Source organism: Moesziomyces antarcticus (genome assembly GCF_000747765.1).
Source record: "Moesziomyces antarcticus DNA, scaffold: scaffold_v10007, strain JCM 10317, whole genome shotgun sequence".
Lineage (NCBI taxonomy): Eukaryota > Fungi > Basidiomycota > Ustilaginomycetes > Ustilaginales > Ustilaginaceae > Moesziomyces > Moesziomyces antarcticus.
Genome location: NW_014639003.1, coordinates 452160 through 467373, shown reverse-complemented (window position 1 = coordinate 467373; position 15214 = coordinate 452160). Strand labels below are relative to the sequence as shown.

General features: G+C 62.0%; 6 protein-coding genes across 6 annotated transcripts; 4 read left to right on the top strand and 2 right to left on the bottom strand.

Moving 5' to 3' along the window:
• Window positions 1-64: 64 nt before the first annotated feature.
• PAN0_007d3270 (glutamyl-tRNA synthetase) lies at window positions 65-1843 on the top strand (the record flags this gene model as incomplete). The annotated part of the gene is made up of 1 exon (XM_014801354.1): window positions 65-1843. One exon carries the CDS (start codon window positions 65-67, stop codon window positions 1841-1843), a length of 1779 nt encoding a protein of 592 aa, XP_014656840.1.
• Window positions 1844-1975: 132 nt separating this feature from the next.
• On the bottom strand, window positions 1976-8310 carry PAN0_007c3269 (arf GTPase activating protein; the record flags this gene model as incomplete). The annotated part of the gene is made up of 5 exons (XM_014801353.1): window positions 1976-7314; window positions 7606-7712; window positions 7802-7894; window positions 7979-8181; window positions 8257-8310. The coding sequence occupies 5 exons, from the start codon at window positions 8308-8310 to the stop codon at window positions 1976-1978; spliced, it is 5796 nt and encodes a 1931-aa protein (XP_014656839.1).
• A 99-nt stretch (window positions 8311-8409) lies between these two features.
• On the top strand, window positions 8410-9017 carry PAN0_007d3268 (uncharacterized protein; the record flags this gene model as incomplete). The annotated part of the gene is made up of 2 exons (XM_014801352.1): window positions 8410-8498; window positions 8576-9017. The coding sequence occupies 2 exons, from the start codon at window positions 8410-8412 to the stop codon at window positions 9015-9017; spliced, it is 531 nt and encodes a 176-aa protein (XP_014656838.1).
• Window positions 9018-10163: 1146 nt separating this feature from the next.
• Window positions 10164-11018, top strand: PAN0_007d3267 (uncharacterized protein; the record flags this gene model as incomplete). Its single annotated transcript, XM_014801351.1, has 1 exon — window positions 10164-11018. One exon carries the CDS (start codon window positions 10164-10166, stop codon window positions 11016-11018), a length of 855 nt encoding a protein of 284 aa, XP_014656837.1.
• Window positions 11019-11183: 165 nt separating this feature from the next.
• Window positions 11184-13712, bottom strand: PAN0_007c3266 (uncharacterized protein; the record flags this gene model as incomplete). Its single annotated transcript, XM_014801350.1, has 1 exon — window positions 11184-13712. One exon carries the CDS (start codon window positions 13710-13712, stop codon window positions 11184-11186), a length of 2529 nt encoding a protein of 842 aa, XP_014656836.1.
• Window positions 13713-14440: 728 nt separating this feature from the next.
• On the top strand, window positions 14441-14770 carry PAN0_007d3265 (uncharacterized protein; the record flags this gene model as incomplete). The annotated part of the gene is made up of 1 exon (XM_014801349.1): window positions 14441-14770. One exon carries the CDS (start codon window positions 14441-14443, stop codon window positions 14768-14770), a length of 330 nt encoding a protein of 109 aa, XP_014656835.1.
• Between the last annotated feature and the right edge of the window lie 444 nt (window positions 14771-15214).

The following is a 15214-nucleotide window of genomic DNA, read 5'->3' as shown; positions in this document are numbered from 1 at the left end:
TGTCACCGACCTCATCATCTTCTGAGCGACGAACGAGCATCGGAACATCCGCATCTGGCACGGTATGAGCACGTCCGTCTACTCGCTGCGCGCGTCTCGGGCGAGCCGAAGCTCTGTGTCAGGCGTGCGGAGTCAGTGCTTCTACTCGACCTCGCAGTCTGCGGCTTCTCCCACGCCGTCCAAAGAGACGCAACCGGCACGGCTCCGATTCGCACCATCTCCCACGGGCTATCTTCACCTCGGTGGACTGCGCACTGCGCTCTTCAACCACCTCTACGCGCGCGCTCTCGGAGGCAAGTGGATCCTGCGCATCGAAGACACCGACCAGACGCGGCTCGTTCCGGGCTCGGTTGCAGCGCTGCAGGAGACGCTCGAGTGGGCCAAGCTCGACTACGACGAGGGCCCGTCGGCGGGAGGCAGCCATGGGCCCTACGTGCAGAGCGAACGTCTCGATCTGTATCGGCACTACGCCGAGAAGCTCATCGCAGACGGCAAGGCGTATCGCGACTTTCGTGCCGAGGTTGCAGCGTCGCCCAATACCGATGCTACTCGCACCAAGCACATTCCGCTGCGCGACGACTACATCGCACCCACCGAGGCCGAGGCGAAGCATCTCATCTCGCTGGGCAAACCGTACGTCGTGCGTCTGCGCGCTCCGACCGGCTCGCTGGATCATCACGACCTGGTGTACGGCGAGCTGCACTTCCCCGCCGACCCGCAACGCCAGGGCACTGAGGACCCCGTCCTGCTCAAGTCGAACGGCTGGCCCACGTACCACCTGGCCAACGTGGTGGACGATCACGAGATGCGCATCACGCACGTGCTTCGCGGCGAGGAATGGCTGCCGTCGCTGCCCAAGCATCTGTGGCTGTACGAAGCACTGGGTCTCACACCGCCGCAATTTGCCCATCTTCCGCTGCTCGTCAATGCCGATGGCACCAAGCTCAGCAAGCGCACCGGCGACGTCCGCGTAGAGAGCTACCGCGACAAGGGCTTCGAGCCCGAGGCGCTCAACAATTTCCTTGGCCTCATGGGGTACAACAACCTCGCGTACCATTCGGCCAACCTCGGCGCAGGCGCCACCCACACCAAGGCCAAGGCGGAGGGCGAGCAGGACGCGACGGCGTACGACGTACTGACCATGGCCGAGATGGTGCGTGGCTTTGACATTGCACACGTCAACCGCAGTCGGGCCACCGTCGACCTCGCCAAGCTCTACTATCTCAATGCGCGCCACTTGGCGCTCAAGCTCGACGACAAGCAACCAGGTGGGGGTCGCGATGAGATTGTGGCCAAGGCGCGACCGAAGCTCGTCGAGGCGTTCCCGGAGGTGGCGGAGCGGCTGCAGAGCGAGGACGAGCTCGTAGAGCAGGTGGTGGTGTTGGCAAAGGGCACGTCGGCGACGCTGTACGATGTGCCCGAGTCGGCGACGCCGCTGTTCCGCAAGCCTGACTTTGCGCTCGCGGAAGTGCAGCAATTGTTCGCACGCAACGCCATGGTCAACCGCCACTTTGACGCGGCCGTGCGCGAAGCGCAGCGCCAATTCCAAGCCCTGAACAACTCGCAAGGCTGGACGAGAGAGGGGATCCACGACGTGATTGCTCGCCTGCCCAAGCTGCTTTCGGACGCAGCCCCACCCAGCACCGACGCCAAGGCCGCCAAAACCAAAGTCAAGAAGGCGGCCATCTTGGCGCCTCTTCGCTTCGCCATCAGCGCGAGGGAGAGAGGCCCACCGCTGGCCGACTTGTTCCTCTTCCTCGGCGCTGACAAGTCGCTAAACCGCCTCCAGAACGCAATTGCCGCCCTCGAGGCACACCAATTGCGCGCACCGTCATCACAGTAGACACCCGCGTCGTCCTCCCATTGGAAGAAAGGTATAATTTCATAGCGGGGTATACAGAGGTATATGCAAGTGCGCTTTTGGCACGCACTGATCCGGAACCAGTGTGATCGGGGTGTGATCCGTGTGGGTGGGCTAGTTGGCGGTTGTGTACGCCTCGAATCGCGCCGGAGGTTGATGAGGCGATGCTGGGCCGAATCGGTGCTCGCCCGATGCATCCGCATCCGTGTCGGAACCCGATCCACCTCGCGGTGCGTCCTCAAACAGGATCGGCGAGGGCGAATCGCCGTCGAGGTTTGACACAAAGAAAGACGAGGGAGGCACCGAGACCCGTTCGTGCTCGCCCGCGCGCGCTCGCTGGACGTCGTAGGGAAATAGACGCGGATCCGCACGCGCAGCCAGCATGGCCTCGCTCACGTGCGCATCCGCCGTCCCGCTCACCACACGCCGGTGCTGCAGCGCCTCCTTGGTGGGACTGTGGATCAAGACAGGCAGTATCGGCGCAGACTGGTCGTTCGATACTGCCTCGCGAGTCTGCACGTCGGGACGCCCGTTCCAGTCCAGGCCTGCTCGTCGGGTGGGAGAGGCAGGGCTCGTGAGATCTCGTGCAGCAAAAGCGCGTCCTGGTCCGACCGGCGACTGCGGAGGCGAAGTCGTCGGGATCGACTGCATCGATACCGAGCGCCGGCTTGGTAGTGGACGCGGGCCGTTAGGTCGCGGCGATCCCAGCGGTTCCGCAGCAGCCCCAGCTCCAGCCGGACGACTCTGCAACTGCGATGAGATGACGAACACGTCCGGAGGCGGAGAGTTCGGTGCACGCGCGGTCCTGTCTGCCGTGCCGACTGATTGGCGCGTCGGCGTGGCATCCACATCCTCGGCGCGATCGAGCTGCGGCTTCGTTTCGCCCTGCGCTGGAGCCGGCGCTTTCCATTGCTGTTCGACGTACTTGGTGCGCCAGAAGTCGGTACGGTCTCCTGGCGCCGGAAGCCGGCCAGCAGGCTTGCTGTGCTCCCAAACCGCATTGGCGCGGGCGTTGCCCCAGTCTCGAGCCGCCTGCAGCTGCTCCTGCGTCCAGTCATCCAGATCGACCGACTTGACCTTGCTGATGTGCACGCCCAGCGATCGATGCACACCCGAGCACCCGATGCAGATAAAGATGCAGCACGCCTCGTTGGCGAGCATCCACGACGCCCAGCGCGGATCCTCGCTCTGGCAGTCTGCACATCGTTGATTCTCCGGCCGACGCGAGATGGCTGCCAGCTCGGCAGCGCGCGACTCTTTGGTGCCGAACGAAGCGCTCGCCACGCTGCCGTTGTGGCCTTTGAAGCTGCTGTTCGGAGCAGTCGTGCGCCGCGAAGGATCGCCTTTGAGCATGCCCATCTCGTCGACCTGTGCAGAGGCGTGCGAAAAGCCCGAATGGCTGGCGCCCGTCTCGCCGTGCGATCCGTAGCTTCGTTGAATGACAGCCTCGATCTGTCGGTCAAACTCGGTCTCATGCTCATCTTTGGCCGAGTGCGATGAGCTCGAGGCGTCATCGCTTGCGCCAGTGACACTGCGCCTATGCCACGCTGCTGCGTCGGCAGCCGACAGTCCTAGGCCGCCACTTCCCAGGTATCCAGAAATGGGAGTCTTGTTCGAGATGCCCCGCTGGTGGCGCGATGCGCGCTTCGACAGCTGGACACCGGGTTCAGCTTGGCTCTCTGACAGTGTGACCAGGTGGGCTCCGATCTTGGTTCGTTCGCCTTTTCGGTCTCCGTTCGATGCTTTCCCAGGGGAGGAGAGATCGGTCATGCTCTGACTGAAGGGCTTTGTCGTCCGGTCGAGCAGCCTGCGAACAGCAAAGTCGTCTCCTTCCAAAACTCGCGCGTCTTCTTCCTTTTCGTCAAAGGCGCCCGCACGCTGAGCCACGTCAAGGTTGGCGAAGGGAGATGCCCGTACGGCGCGGTCGAGCTTGCGTACGCTCGAAGTACCGTTGAGCAAGCTCTCGATCGCCCTGGCGATGGCGCGCATCCAGTCTCGCATCGTCTCTTCGTCGGGCGCCTGGAAGAAGCGCCGGCTGTCTCGCGTGACGATCTCGAATGTGAAGCGGCGGTCGACTCCGCGCGCCTCGCGCACAGTGGCGAAGCGCAGATCGATGAGCGGATTGGTGGGCTCGAGCGCCTTGGCGTTCTTCCAGTCGGCAAACTCGCTGATCTGCCCGGAGCCGGACAGGACCACCCAGCATTCGCGCCAGTGCGTCGACCGACTGACGCCTCGTGGGGCATCGGCACCTGCCGGACCACTGATGGGCTTGGACATGACCCAAAGTACTCCCTCTTTCTTTCGGTCTCCACCGACAGCCGAATTCGTGTTGGCGGGGCTCGGAGGAACTGGCCCCGGCATCTGATTTGTCCCGGCGGTTCGAGGCGATGGTTGTGGACTCGCTGCGTAGATACCGAGACCGCGATCCGGATTGGCTGCACTGATGTCTGGTAAGGGAAGCGCACTGGATGAACGGCTAGAGCTGTCGGGGTCTGTGACACCGGTAAAGTCGCGCGGTTCCGAGCCCCTGCGAGAATGGGCTGACAGAGCGTCATATTTCCAGCTTGACGGTGCTTGTGAGCGCAGAGGTGAGGCCGGACTGGCATCTCTGGGTTGATCACGGTCGCCCCTGAGCTTGAGCGACAGACGACGTTGAGCAGATGGCCTCCGAATCGACTCATTGGCGCTGCTGACGACTTGGTCGGACTCCTGCTGGGACATGGCGGATCCCACCAGAGGCGACCTGCTGTTGGTGAGCGGCGAGGGATTCATATTCGACGCAAAGGCGCCGAGGAACGACTTGAGCTTGCGCGCTTTCGACACGACCGCGGCGCCCGGATGTTGCGCCTGAGGCGTCTCTTGCTCCGCCTCGAATTTGTGTGTTCCGGCGACATCGATGTCGGCATCAGCGGCTTTGCCCAGCACCACTTCCAACGCTCGGATCTTGTCGCCGATCTGGCGCGAGCGAGCCTCGGCCTGGTCCAGCTTGCTTGCGTGCCCGTCAAGCGCGTTTTGCAGGGCTGCCTCGAGCCCTGAGAGGAAGCGCTTCTGGTCGTCGTCCGACCCTGCTGCGCCGGGGATGGTGGTGGGTGAATCCGCATACCAACGCGAGAGCTGGAGAACACGCTGAGCGAGGTTGACTTCGGCTCTACCGCCATGCAGGCGCTGAAGCACGAGGAAGAGGTCCAGGCGAGCCTGCTCGAAGCGCATTTCGCGTAGCTTCTGCTTCTCGTCGGTACGCTCTTGCTTGTGAGCCTTCTCGAGTGCCGGTTGGTACGGGGGATCGCTGTGTGGTTGAGTCGAGGCCGACGCGTCGGAACGATTGGCGAGCCACTTTTGCGTCTGGGAATAGTACGTCTTGGACTCGTTGTCGAAGCGCTTCAAGCCGTCTTGCACCGCGCGACAGAGCTCGATCAGCTGCAGAAGCGGACGTTCGAGGCAAGCCTCGATTGTATCCACATGCTCTCTGCGGTGCTGGCTGGACTTGGCTCGCGCTTGGCGCAAGAAGTGATCCTGCATGCGTCCAAGAGTTTCGGGAGCTATGCCGACGAGATCGTCGAATGCCGCATCCATGACACCTTCAGCTTCCAAGAGCTTGGCCAAGCGGGCCTGCGATTCCTGGACGGCTTTGAGCAGAGCTTTGGAGAGCTTCTTGATGCTTGCAGTTCTGCGCTCGAGGTTGCCAAGAGCGGCGCGGAAAATGGGCGAGTCGCTGACGACGTCTTCGAGCGCGAGCTCGGTCCGATCGATGGGCACTGGAAGGGAGCCGCCTTGCGGGTTCAGCTGCGAGCGTTCGAGGGCCGGACTCGCCGCGGCTGATTCGAGACCTGCTTGCAAGGCGGGGGATGGCGAGGCCACATCGCTGTCCACAGAAAGATCCTGGCCGAGGTTGAGTGCAGCGATGAGCGCAAGCGAGTCCGATCGCGACATTTCCGCTTTCACCGGCGGGGCAAGGGCGGAGGCGCGCAGAGAGCTCGCATGTGGAGATGTTGACGAAGGCATGTCGACGACGAAAGAAAAGGCAGCGAGTACGGATGCGGATGCACCATCTGGATGGAGCTCTACAAAGGCGCAGCAGCATCGTGAGGCTGCTTGCGAGGCTGAGCGAGCCAGCGTCTTCCAGCTCCAGTCAAAGTCGCACTCTCGTGCACCACGAGACACGTTGGCCGAGAGTGGGCTGGTTGGAGGCGGGAGTTCGACGCGAGAGATGCCCTCTAGGCTGGCGAGCTCGGCTGTGGCGATGCTCGACTGGGGAGATTCGATCGCGTCGATGAGCCTGCGTGTATGAGAGGCAGATAGAAAGAGGATTTTGCCTGAGCCGCCGCTCTTGTCGATGCGTGTGTTGGCGGCATGGCCTTCGAGTCGAAGTCGGAAGCGAAGGTTGACATCATGACTTTCCGACGTCTCGTGCTGAGAGGAGTCGTGTGACGCAAAGGAGCTTGCCTCTCGAGCCCATGTTTCCCTTGCTAACTCGGCGGGTGGGGAGACCTTGAGGAGCAAGCAAGAGGGGTCGAAGGTAGCCCGAGCCTCGCGGGGGGCAGGTCCTGCATCGGAGCGTGCTTCTGCCTGGTCTTGAGAGTCTGCGACGAAAGCGATTGGTGCATGTTGGGACGACGAGATGCCGGAGCCTGTGATGCGGCTGTGGATGTCGAGAGGCACGGTGGACGAGAGCCGACGAGGATCGTTCTGCGGTACGAGAACCAAGTTTTGCGTGAGGGCGGAGCGGATGAGCGCTGGTTCGTCGGACGCGAGTCGCAGCGGCGGCGGTCTCGAAAGGTCGTTGACGGAGGACGACAGGTAGTTTTGACTAGCAGAAGCAGGTTGCAAAGTCGCGCGACGATTCTGGCTGTGATTATGCGAGGAAACGCTGAGGCCGTCGGCTACACGGGCGAGCGTCTCTGCGCCGCCTGCGCGCTCCAGCGCACTCGCTCTGCGACTTGCGAGACGGCCAAACTCGTTGAGCACATCCCGAGCCTTTTGGCCGAACTCTTGGCTGAGAGGTCTCGACCTGCCCGACTTTGTGAAAGGATGTTGAAAGGACGAAGGCGGCGGCTGGGGCGATCCCAGCTTGGAGGTGGATGCATTGCGGTAGGCGCTGGGCGAGAGCGGAGGCCGAGAGGCTTGTGGGTTCGGAGAGACAGGCGCAGTCCTAGGTAGCACGGAGGAAGACGAGGTGACTATGGTGGTAGTGGCGTCGATGTTGATCAACAGGACGCCGAATCGATGGGGATCGGCGATGTAGATGGCGTGGCCGGGTACGTTGAACGCTGATGCTACAGGGTGTCCGGATTGCTTGGTGCTGTTGGACGAGTAGTCGTGGCTGGACGCAGGCGAGGGAGCGAATGCGCCGGATTGAGCGCGCCCCGCTGCGTCGTCTCGATGGAAGCTCATGATCGGGCGGCTGTGAAGCTGTATGCGGACATGCCTGGCGCGTGACAAGGGCGTCGCTTCGACTGGATGCAGGTCGTGAGAATCAAAGGAGAGATGGATCGAGGAGTGCCGGAACAGAGAAGGGTAAAGAGCGTGAGCGTGATCGATAGTGTGGAGGTGCGGGTACGGTCGAAGTAGGGGAGGACAAGGGATGCTGAGTGCCGTGTGACATGTGATGTGCGCGTGGGCGCGTGTGCCATGAGGGTGCTGCCCCCTTTTTCGCAAAGGCCGAGAGCGAGAGAGCGAGAGAGCAACACAGAAACACGCCAAACAAAAACAATAATCACACCGCCTCATCCAGCAGCAACGCTCACCTTGCTGGAATGCAGATATGCTGATGGGGAAGACAAAGTGCAATTGGCTTCGAGCAGTGACACTGCCGACGAGCAGCGGCGCACAGAGCGGATCAAGGTGCGGCGGCCTTGGACAGAGCAAGGGACGTCGCGCGAGCAGCTCGAGGAGGTCTAGCCCGAGCAGGTCACGGCGACGGTCGAGCCGTCGTAGCTGCACTTGTTGTTGAAGTACTTGACGTAGACGTTGTCAAAACCGCCGTCCTTGTAGCCTCTCCAGACGTTGGGGCCCTTCATCCAGAAGCAGTCGAGACTGTGGTGTACGATGTTGGAAACCACGACGCAAGCCAGCAACTCGAATGGAGAAGCTCAAGGAGCGCGCACCATCTGCACTTACCCGACCCTCCTGTGGTTGCAGCTGGTCTTGTAAAAGTAGCCGAAATGGTCGTCATCTTTGTTCATTTGAGCATCGTCGGAGGTGGAAGCGTTGTCTCCGTGGTAGCAGATGGCCACATCGGCTTTCCGAGGCGCGCCAAGCGCAGCATTCTCGGTAGTGTCCCGGAGGCAGTCGGATCGGCTCGAACGAGGTTCCAGAGAGGCCTTGCGATTTGCACAGGGAGGAATGAGGGGTCAGACGCGGCTCTGAAGCTTTGCGACGTCGCAACGAGCACTTACGGCGGAGGCAGCGCCCGCAGTAACAAAGGCAGGCAGCAGCTTGAAGATCTGCATGTTTGGCTAGGCACTCGATGCGAAACTCGACGTTGGGGTTCTGCGAGGTGACTTAGCGGCGGCTTTTCTGGGAACGTACTATCATACAAGCGTGTGAGAATGGCCACTTTTATCAGTGCTGTGACCTGCATCATCCTTCGATGGTCCCACAACTGCCATGACCAGAGCGGATGGCTCGATATGAAGCTGTAAGCGACCCACCTTCCCACCTCGCCCACATGCCATGACTCGCCTCCGATGATTCATTTGAGCCGTCTGCCGGCAGCGCCCGCAAGATCAGCCGCGCTACCATACTGATGAGGGGGGTGGGTCGATCGGTTGCCTCATCTCACATCGGCAAGATGTCCCCACCTTCATCGGGCATCGTCAAGTCGGATCCGCTCGTCGAAAAGAAGAGCAGCTTCTACTGTATGATGCTTCGTGAGCGGCGTCGGCGAATCCGGCGGGCCAACATGGACGCACGTAGAAAGGCGCATGAATTTTCTCGAGCTCACTTTGCTGCTGAGATGGATTTGCATTCGACGCGGGAAAGGTCGATTGGCAGTCGGTATATCCGGCGCGCAGCCGCAGCGCAGCCAGGTGGCGAATGCGAGCAGGCAGCCTTCTCGTTGAATCCAAATGGCAAGACAACACCGATGCAGCTCCGCCAAGGCTATGCTGGTCAAGGCCCGCGCTCGAGCCCACTCCAAGATCACGCGCCACTTTAGACTTGGGCAGCGACGCTTGGCTCGACTTGGCGTGTCGGCTTGGCCGTCGAAAAAGTCTTGCCGCCCACTTGACGCAATTATTGGCGTTGATCCGCTATGTTCTCTTCTGCTTTCGAGCCACGGCGAATGAGAGTCGGCGATGCGCTTCCGCAGGCAGAGGCGCCGGAAACGCGTTGGGCAAGATGAGGATCGTGTAAGGCGACGTAGAAGCAAAGGTCCCGCGTCTCTTTCTCAGGGTCTCGAGCGGCTGACCGGGTTCCTCGCTTAGCGCGAGTTGAGATTCCATCTGCGTGTTCTTTGATTTTGGCATTTCCGCTCTTGGACCCCGGCGAGACGGCGAGACGCGCGTTGCCCCGCCCACTTTGCAAAGACACAGCGCAATCCCAATGCCAAGCCGACCGGAGACTCCGAACCAGCAAGGACCTCTGCTGTGCTCGTAATGAGAGCCGTACCAATTGGAGCGGAGCAGCCCAACGAGAACAAAAGGGGAGAAGCGTGAGTGTGCATGAACAGCAGCAGTGTGCCGGGAGCAAGTGCGAGCTGCAGATGCGCGCGGAGTATAAAGCGAACGGGCCCGTTGCCGACCCCCGCAACGACGCCTGTCTCTGGCTGCGGACCCTGGCAGCTGCTGCCGCGACGCCTTTCCCTTGGTGACCAGGCTGTGTTGCGCTTGGGTCGCAACGAGGCACAGAACGGCTTCGAGAACGTCGGTTCATCTCTTTGCGTGGGTTGGCCGAGGTCGAGCGCACCCACTCCAGAGCCAACTCAAGCCTGGCTACGATACAGTAGGAGGGTGCAGTACAGTAGCGGCTGGCCAGCACAGGCAATCTGGCGCGCCAATCTCCGCTTTCGGCATTGACTTCATCAGACGGCGTCCCGCGCGCATGGGCCCCCACCATCGAGCCATGCCCACCATGCCGCCTCATCTCGTTTTCGCGGAGGTGGGGTGCGCCACTTCTCGGCTTGATTTCGCGCTCAACTCTCTCCTGTGCCAGCCCTCGCCCCCACACATATATAGCCACCGCTCCCCCTCTCCTACCACCATTTCCCTGCATCCTCGTCTCCTCCTAACTTTCCGTGTAGACTCTTACCTTCACCCTAGACACGACACCCCTTTCCGTCCCACCTCCTAGTCATTCTCACGAAATGCGTTCCTTTGGTACCACCTCGCTCGTTGCCGCTGTTGCCGCCGTCGCCGGTCTCGCCGGCAGCGCCCAGGCTCAGCTCGACCCTTCGCTCGTCACCGGTCTCTCGTCCGGCTGTGCCTCGGGCCTCATTGGCATCGTGACCAACTCCAACATCTCGTCCTGCCTCTCCCTTCCCAACGCCGTCGGTGCGCTCACCAGCGCAGGCAACAACTCGGTCGTCCCCGGCCTCAACCAGTACCTCAGCGGTAGCATCTGCGGCTCGGGCAAGACCGCCTGCACAAAGGACCAGCTCTCCGCCGCCAACTCCACCCTCCTCCAGGCGTGTGGCTCCGACATCCAGGGCTCCAACGGCGGCATCCCCGCGCTCGTCGCCTACTTTATCAACTCCTACGACCGCCTCCGCAACGCAGGCTGCCTCCAGGACTCCCAGGGCGAGTACTGCCTCGTCAAGGAGATGTACACGCTCCAGAACGTCACCCAGATGCCCATCTCGTTCAGCGGCATCCAGAACATCCTCTCCAACCAGTCCACCCAGCAGCAGAGCCTCATGGCCCTCTCGGCCAACAAGACCGCCTTCTGCTCCGACTGCACCCATGCGCTCTACTCCACCCTCTTCCCCACCAACTCCAACGCTCAGCTCGCCGGTGCCGTCAACCAGACCTGCAACTCCACCTTCCTCGACGGCAAGGTCCCCTCCACCATCAAGAGCACCGCCAACGGAAACTCCACCTCCGCTTCTTCCTCCTCGGGCTCGGGCTCGGGCAAGAACGCCGCCGCCGGTATCAACCTCGGCTCCTTCGCCGCTTTCGGCTCCGCCCTCGCTGCCGTCGCTGCCGGCCTCGCCCTTCTGTAAATGTCTGCCTCTTGTACTCTTTGCTATGATTGTAAACAGCCCGAAAGGCCTATATGCTCTATGATCTCGTCACAATCTCGCAGTTGGTGTGCATGGGAGGAAGCAGATGACATTGTTCAAACCAGACATGAGCGAAAAAAAGGACTATGAGCCTTGGGCGGCGGTCTAAGATTCTTCCTCGGTGCGCGTGAGAGCGGCCAGACCGCCTCTGGCTACGCCGCCGGACCATACGCGCTTGAGGCTGCGCACGGGATGTTCGGCTGCATCCACCAGATTGTACAGCTGGCCAGCCAGGTTGGTCGATGCGCTGCTGTGTGCATGGCCGTGTTGGTTGTCGGACGTGTTGCGACGTTGGAATCCCGGTCGATGTGCAGAGTCGCGCGCCTCGACGCGCGAGCTCATCGGGCTGTTGGGCGCCGTCTTGCGACCCCATCTCGAGCTGATCTGCGGCGAATCAGGCGCGCCATGGCCGCCAGCACCGGCGCTTTTCGCCGTGGGCACATACCGTCCCGAAGATCGCACCACCCGCTCCAGGCTTTCGCGCATCGGGTCCGCATAGCGGCGCGTGACCACGTGCGAGCGGTGCGTACCAATCGCATGCGTCGTGATCGCAATCGCCCGGATCAGCCCCGGATCCACAAGCTGGATCGGATTCTGCGCCAGCTGCGACATGGCATGGCCCTCGAACACGTCGCCCTCCTCCTGCAGCGCAGGCACATCCGTCGGATCCAGCGGGAAAGGATCCGGCGACGTCGTCGTCAGTCCGTGGATCAGGTGCAGCGGCGTCGCATTCGGCCCACCCGTCGCTGCAGGCGCCTCGGCCGCCACAAGACCATACTCGGTCTGCATCGAGCCTGGCATCGCCCCACCCAGCCCAGCAGCATGGGCAAGCGCAGGCGCCCAGCTCGACTCAAACTCGGCCATGTCCAGGCTCGGCCCCAGCAGCGCATCCGACAGCCGGCTCTGCTCGATTGGCGGACCGCTGATGCCGTAGCCCATGACGTAGCGGATCATGCGTCGTCCAGCCTCCTCGCCATCCTGGCTGTCGTGCGCCTGCGCAAACAGCTTCGAGTACACCGAGTGGGCCTGCACCTCGATCGCCTGCGGCGTCTCGTCCGCCGAGCCCTTGACAAACGTCGACACCACCGGCTTCTTGTACTTCTCCAGCCTCGGATTGTACGCCTGTACGCCGCGCTGGCTCGAGCCTGCCGCGCCGAGCGCATGGTCGTCCATCGAGTCGCGAGCGAGTCGAAGCTTGGCGGCGAGCTTGGCGGCGTCGGCGGCCGTGAGGCTCTGGGTGCTTGCGGTCCTGCGACGCTCAGCTACGTCGTCCCTCGTGGATCGCTGCTGCGCGCTAAAACCCAACGTGCTGCTACCAATCTGCGGGCCCACGACACCAGGCGATCGTGCCGAAAGCGGGCTGTGGCCGAGGCTGACCTTGCGCGTTTCCGCAGCGGCGTGCTGCTGCTTGTCGAGCGCGACGGGTGCGCTCGTACTCGAGGTCATGGCACTCGCGCTGCGACCTGATCGGCTGGGACCGGCCATGGGCGAGAGCAGGTCGCCGCGATCCTCGTGACGCGCGCCTAGCCTTCCAGCGAGCGCATTGTGTGTGTCGAGCATGGGCGGAGCCGCAGCTTGCGCTTCGCGCGGAAACACGAGGAATCGACTCGAGAGCACCGAGGATCGTGATCGAACCGAAGACGGCGATGCGGGCGCTGGCAGCGACGTGCGAAGCGTGCGACTCGACACGCTGGAAGAGACGCGATGATGGCGTGGATGGCTGGCGGTATCGATGGTGAGCGCCGAGTCGGTGCGCGAGGGTGCACGGACAGGCGCAGAAGAGGTGTCGGACGCGATCGCAGATTGGTCCCGTTCCAGAGCCGACGCAGAAGACGTGCTCGCCATGTCATCACGGCTGGAGTGATGGACAAGCGTCTTGGACGTGTCCTCCCGATTCAGCGTTGCGGGAGAAGAGATGTGTCCCGACGAGCTCGCGAGAGCAGGCGCGTTGCCGCCGTTAGGAGAGTCGAGGTGGCGACGGTCGATCACGTCGACTGAGCTTTCGGCTTCGGGTTCGAGCGTCTTTGCACTTGCTCTTGGCGTGTCAGGCGCTTGCAGGAACGCCTCTTTCTTGGGCTCGGGCAGAGTGGTGGTGGAGGCTGCAGGTTTGAGCGGCGGAGGGACGCGCTTCTTGATGCCCAGCACGAGGCCTTCATCCGGTGGACTGCTGGAGGGAGACAGCGGGGCGCTGTGATCGCTCGAGGTGTTGTCTGCGCTAGCGCTGGTCCAGCCGTCCTCAGCAGCCTCGGGACGTTGGCTCTTTCCCTTGCCCTTGGTCGACTTGCGCCGCCTATTTGATTCGTCCGCGGTCATGGCTAGGTGTGTGAAGGACTTGGAGCGCTTGCCGCTCAAATGGGTGCTGCTGTCGCGAGAGCGTTGCAGGCGGTCGGTAGATTTGTTGCGTCGCGAGGCCTTGTCGTGGTGCTCGGCGTCATGAGGGCCGTTGGGATCGGCGTGAGGCGACTTGTCGCGGCTGGCGTCGCCACCGACGGCGTTGGACGACATCATGAGACTCGGATCGAATCGGCCTCGCGCGCCACCGAGCCGAGAGGACGAGCCCTTGCGGGCAAGCTGAGTGGAGGAGCCCGAAGAGGTGAGGCCATGCGAAGAACGGCGCCGCGATGTGGTGGCCATTTTGAACCGACCAAGCTACGGACGTTGCTCTGTCGAGATCGATGCGCGGGACCCCTATCGATGACCAAGTGATGTGGCTCTGGATCGTGGGTCGATCAAGCTCGGTATCGAGGCGGATGAGGATTGCAGACTCTGCCCGACGTGCGTAATCGAAAGGACAGGGATGGCGACGGATCTGGTCGCCATTCACACTAACGAACGTCCGCTCTCGTTTTCGATATTCTGCCAGCGGTGATCAGATGATAGATCCTGAAGTGAGCGTGGTGGGTGTGAGAGGGTAGGAGGCGCTGTCAAAGATAGTGGGAGAGCCTCGGAGCAGTCGGATGGTCTCCGCAGATGGCTGAGATGAAGGAAGTCGGCAACTGCACGTGGAGAAGCGGCGGGAGTGCCCGCAGCTGAGCAGCGGTTTTTGCCAAATCAGTTGAGGCGAATTGGCTCGGGCGCGCTCACGGCAGCCAAGGTGATTGAGTTCAGAGGTCCGCTTCCGTCAACCGCTCGAGACGCGTGTCATCTGGCGATTCAATCGTTCGCTCTCCCGATACGTGATTGCCAAAATCGGGAACGTTTGTTAGCCCTACGTGACGAACATGATTCAAAATCGCTGAATTCGCAATTCCTTCGCCGACCGAGGCTACACCCAGAAACGCGAGGCAGCCAGGCAGCGAGGCGGTCATGCAGCGTTATGACGATTTGTGGCGGACGCGAGCGACGGCATGCTCGCTTAATCAATGTCTTCCACAGACCTGCTTTCTGTAGACGTGTCGAAAGGGCAATATCTGGATAAAGGTGATGCAAACGTCGGACGGAAGGGCGCGGCCCGAGGCGATGGAGCAGCGCAACAGCGAGACATGAGGCGCACAACAAACCATCGGGTCCGTCGCTCGGTGCGTTTCCCCTCAACCCTCGACCCTGGTGCGCGCGCATCCACATGTGCGCTGCATTTGATCAACCTGCATGCCTCTGGCAAAAGTGCCGGCCCGGTCTCCCTCTGCAGGTGGGATCTCGGCTCCGAGTTCCGCTCAGGCGACTTCAGCCCTCCCGGCGCATCATGGCCATGAGCCAGACTGCACGCATATGCAGCCGGTTTCGAGCCATGAAACTGGGGATCGGCTCCAACCGATCCTGCGTGCGCCACCCAGCTGCATCGTGCCGCCGTTCGTGCCGAGCAACAAGCCCCATTGTGATCGCCTGCCCGTCTGCGCGTCCACATGTCCGAAGACCGTGCATGCGCCTTGGTCAGTAGCAAGCAGTGTGACACGTTGTGCGGCCGGCACAAGGTGGATGACGGTATCGGCTCCGCATGCCTTCATCTCCTACACAAGCCCGGACTCGTGTGTGCGGCTAGTCGGTGATGCCATCCTCGCCGTGCTGCTCACGATAAGCTCTCGGCCCATGAAAAAGCGGATCTGCAAAAAAAGGAAATAGATTGCCGGCTCTCACAGGCTTTCTGCCAACCTGCGGGAGCGAAGTCGTACGCTGCGGCTAGCTTTATTTTTTATTTC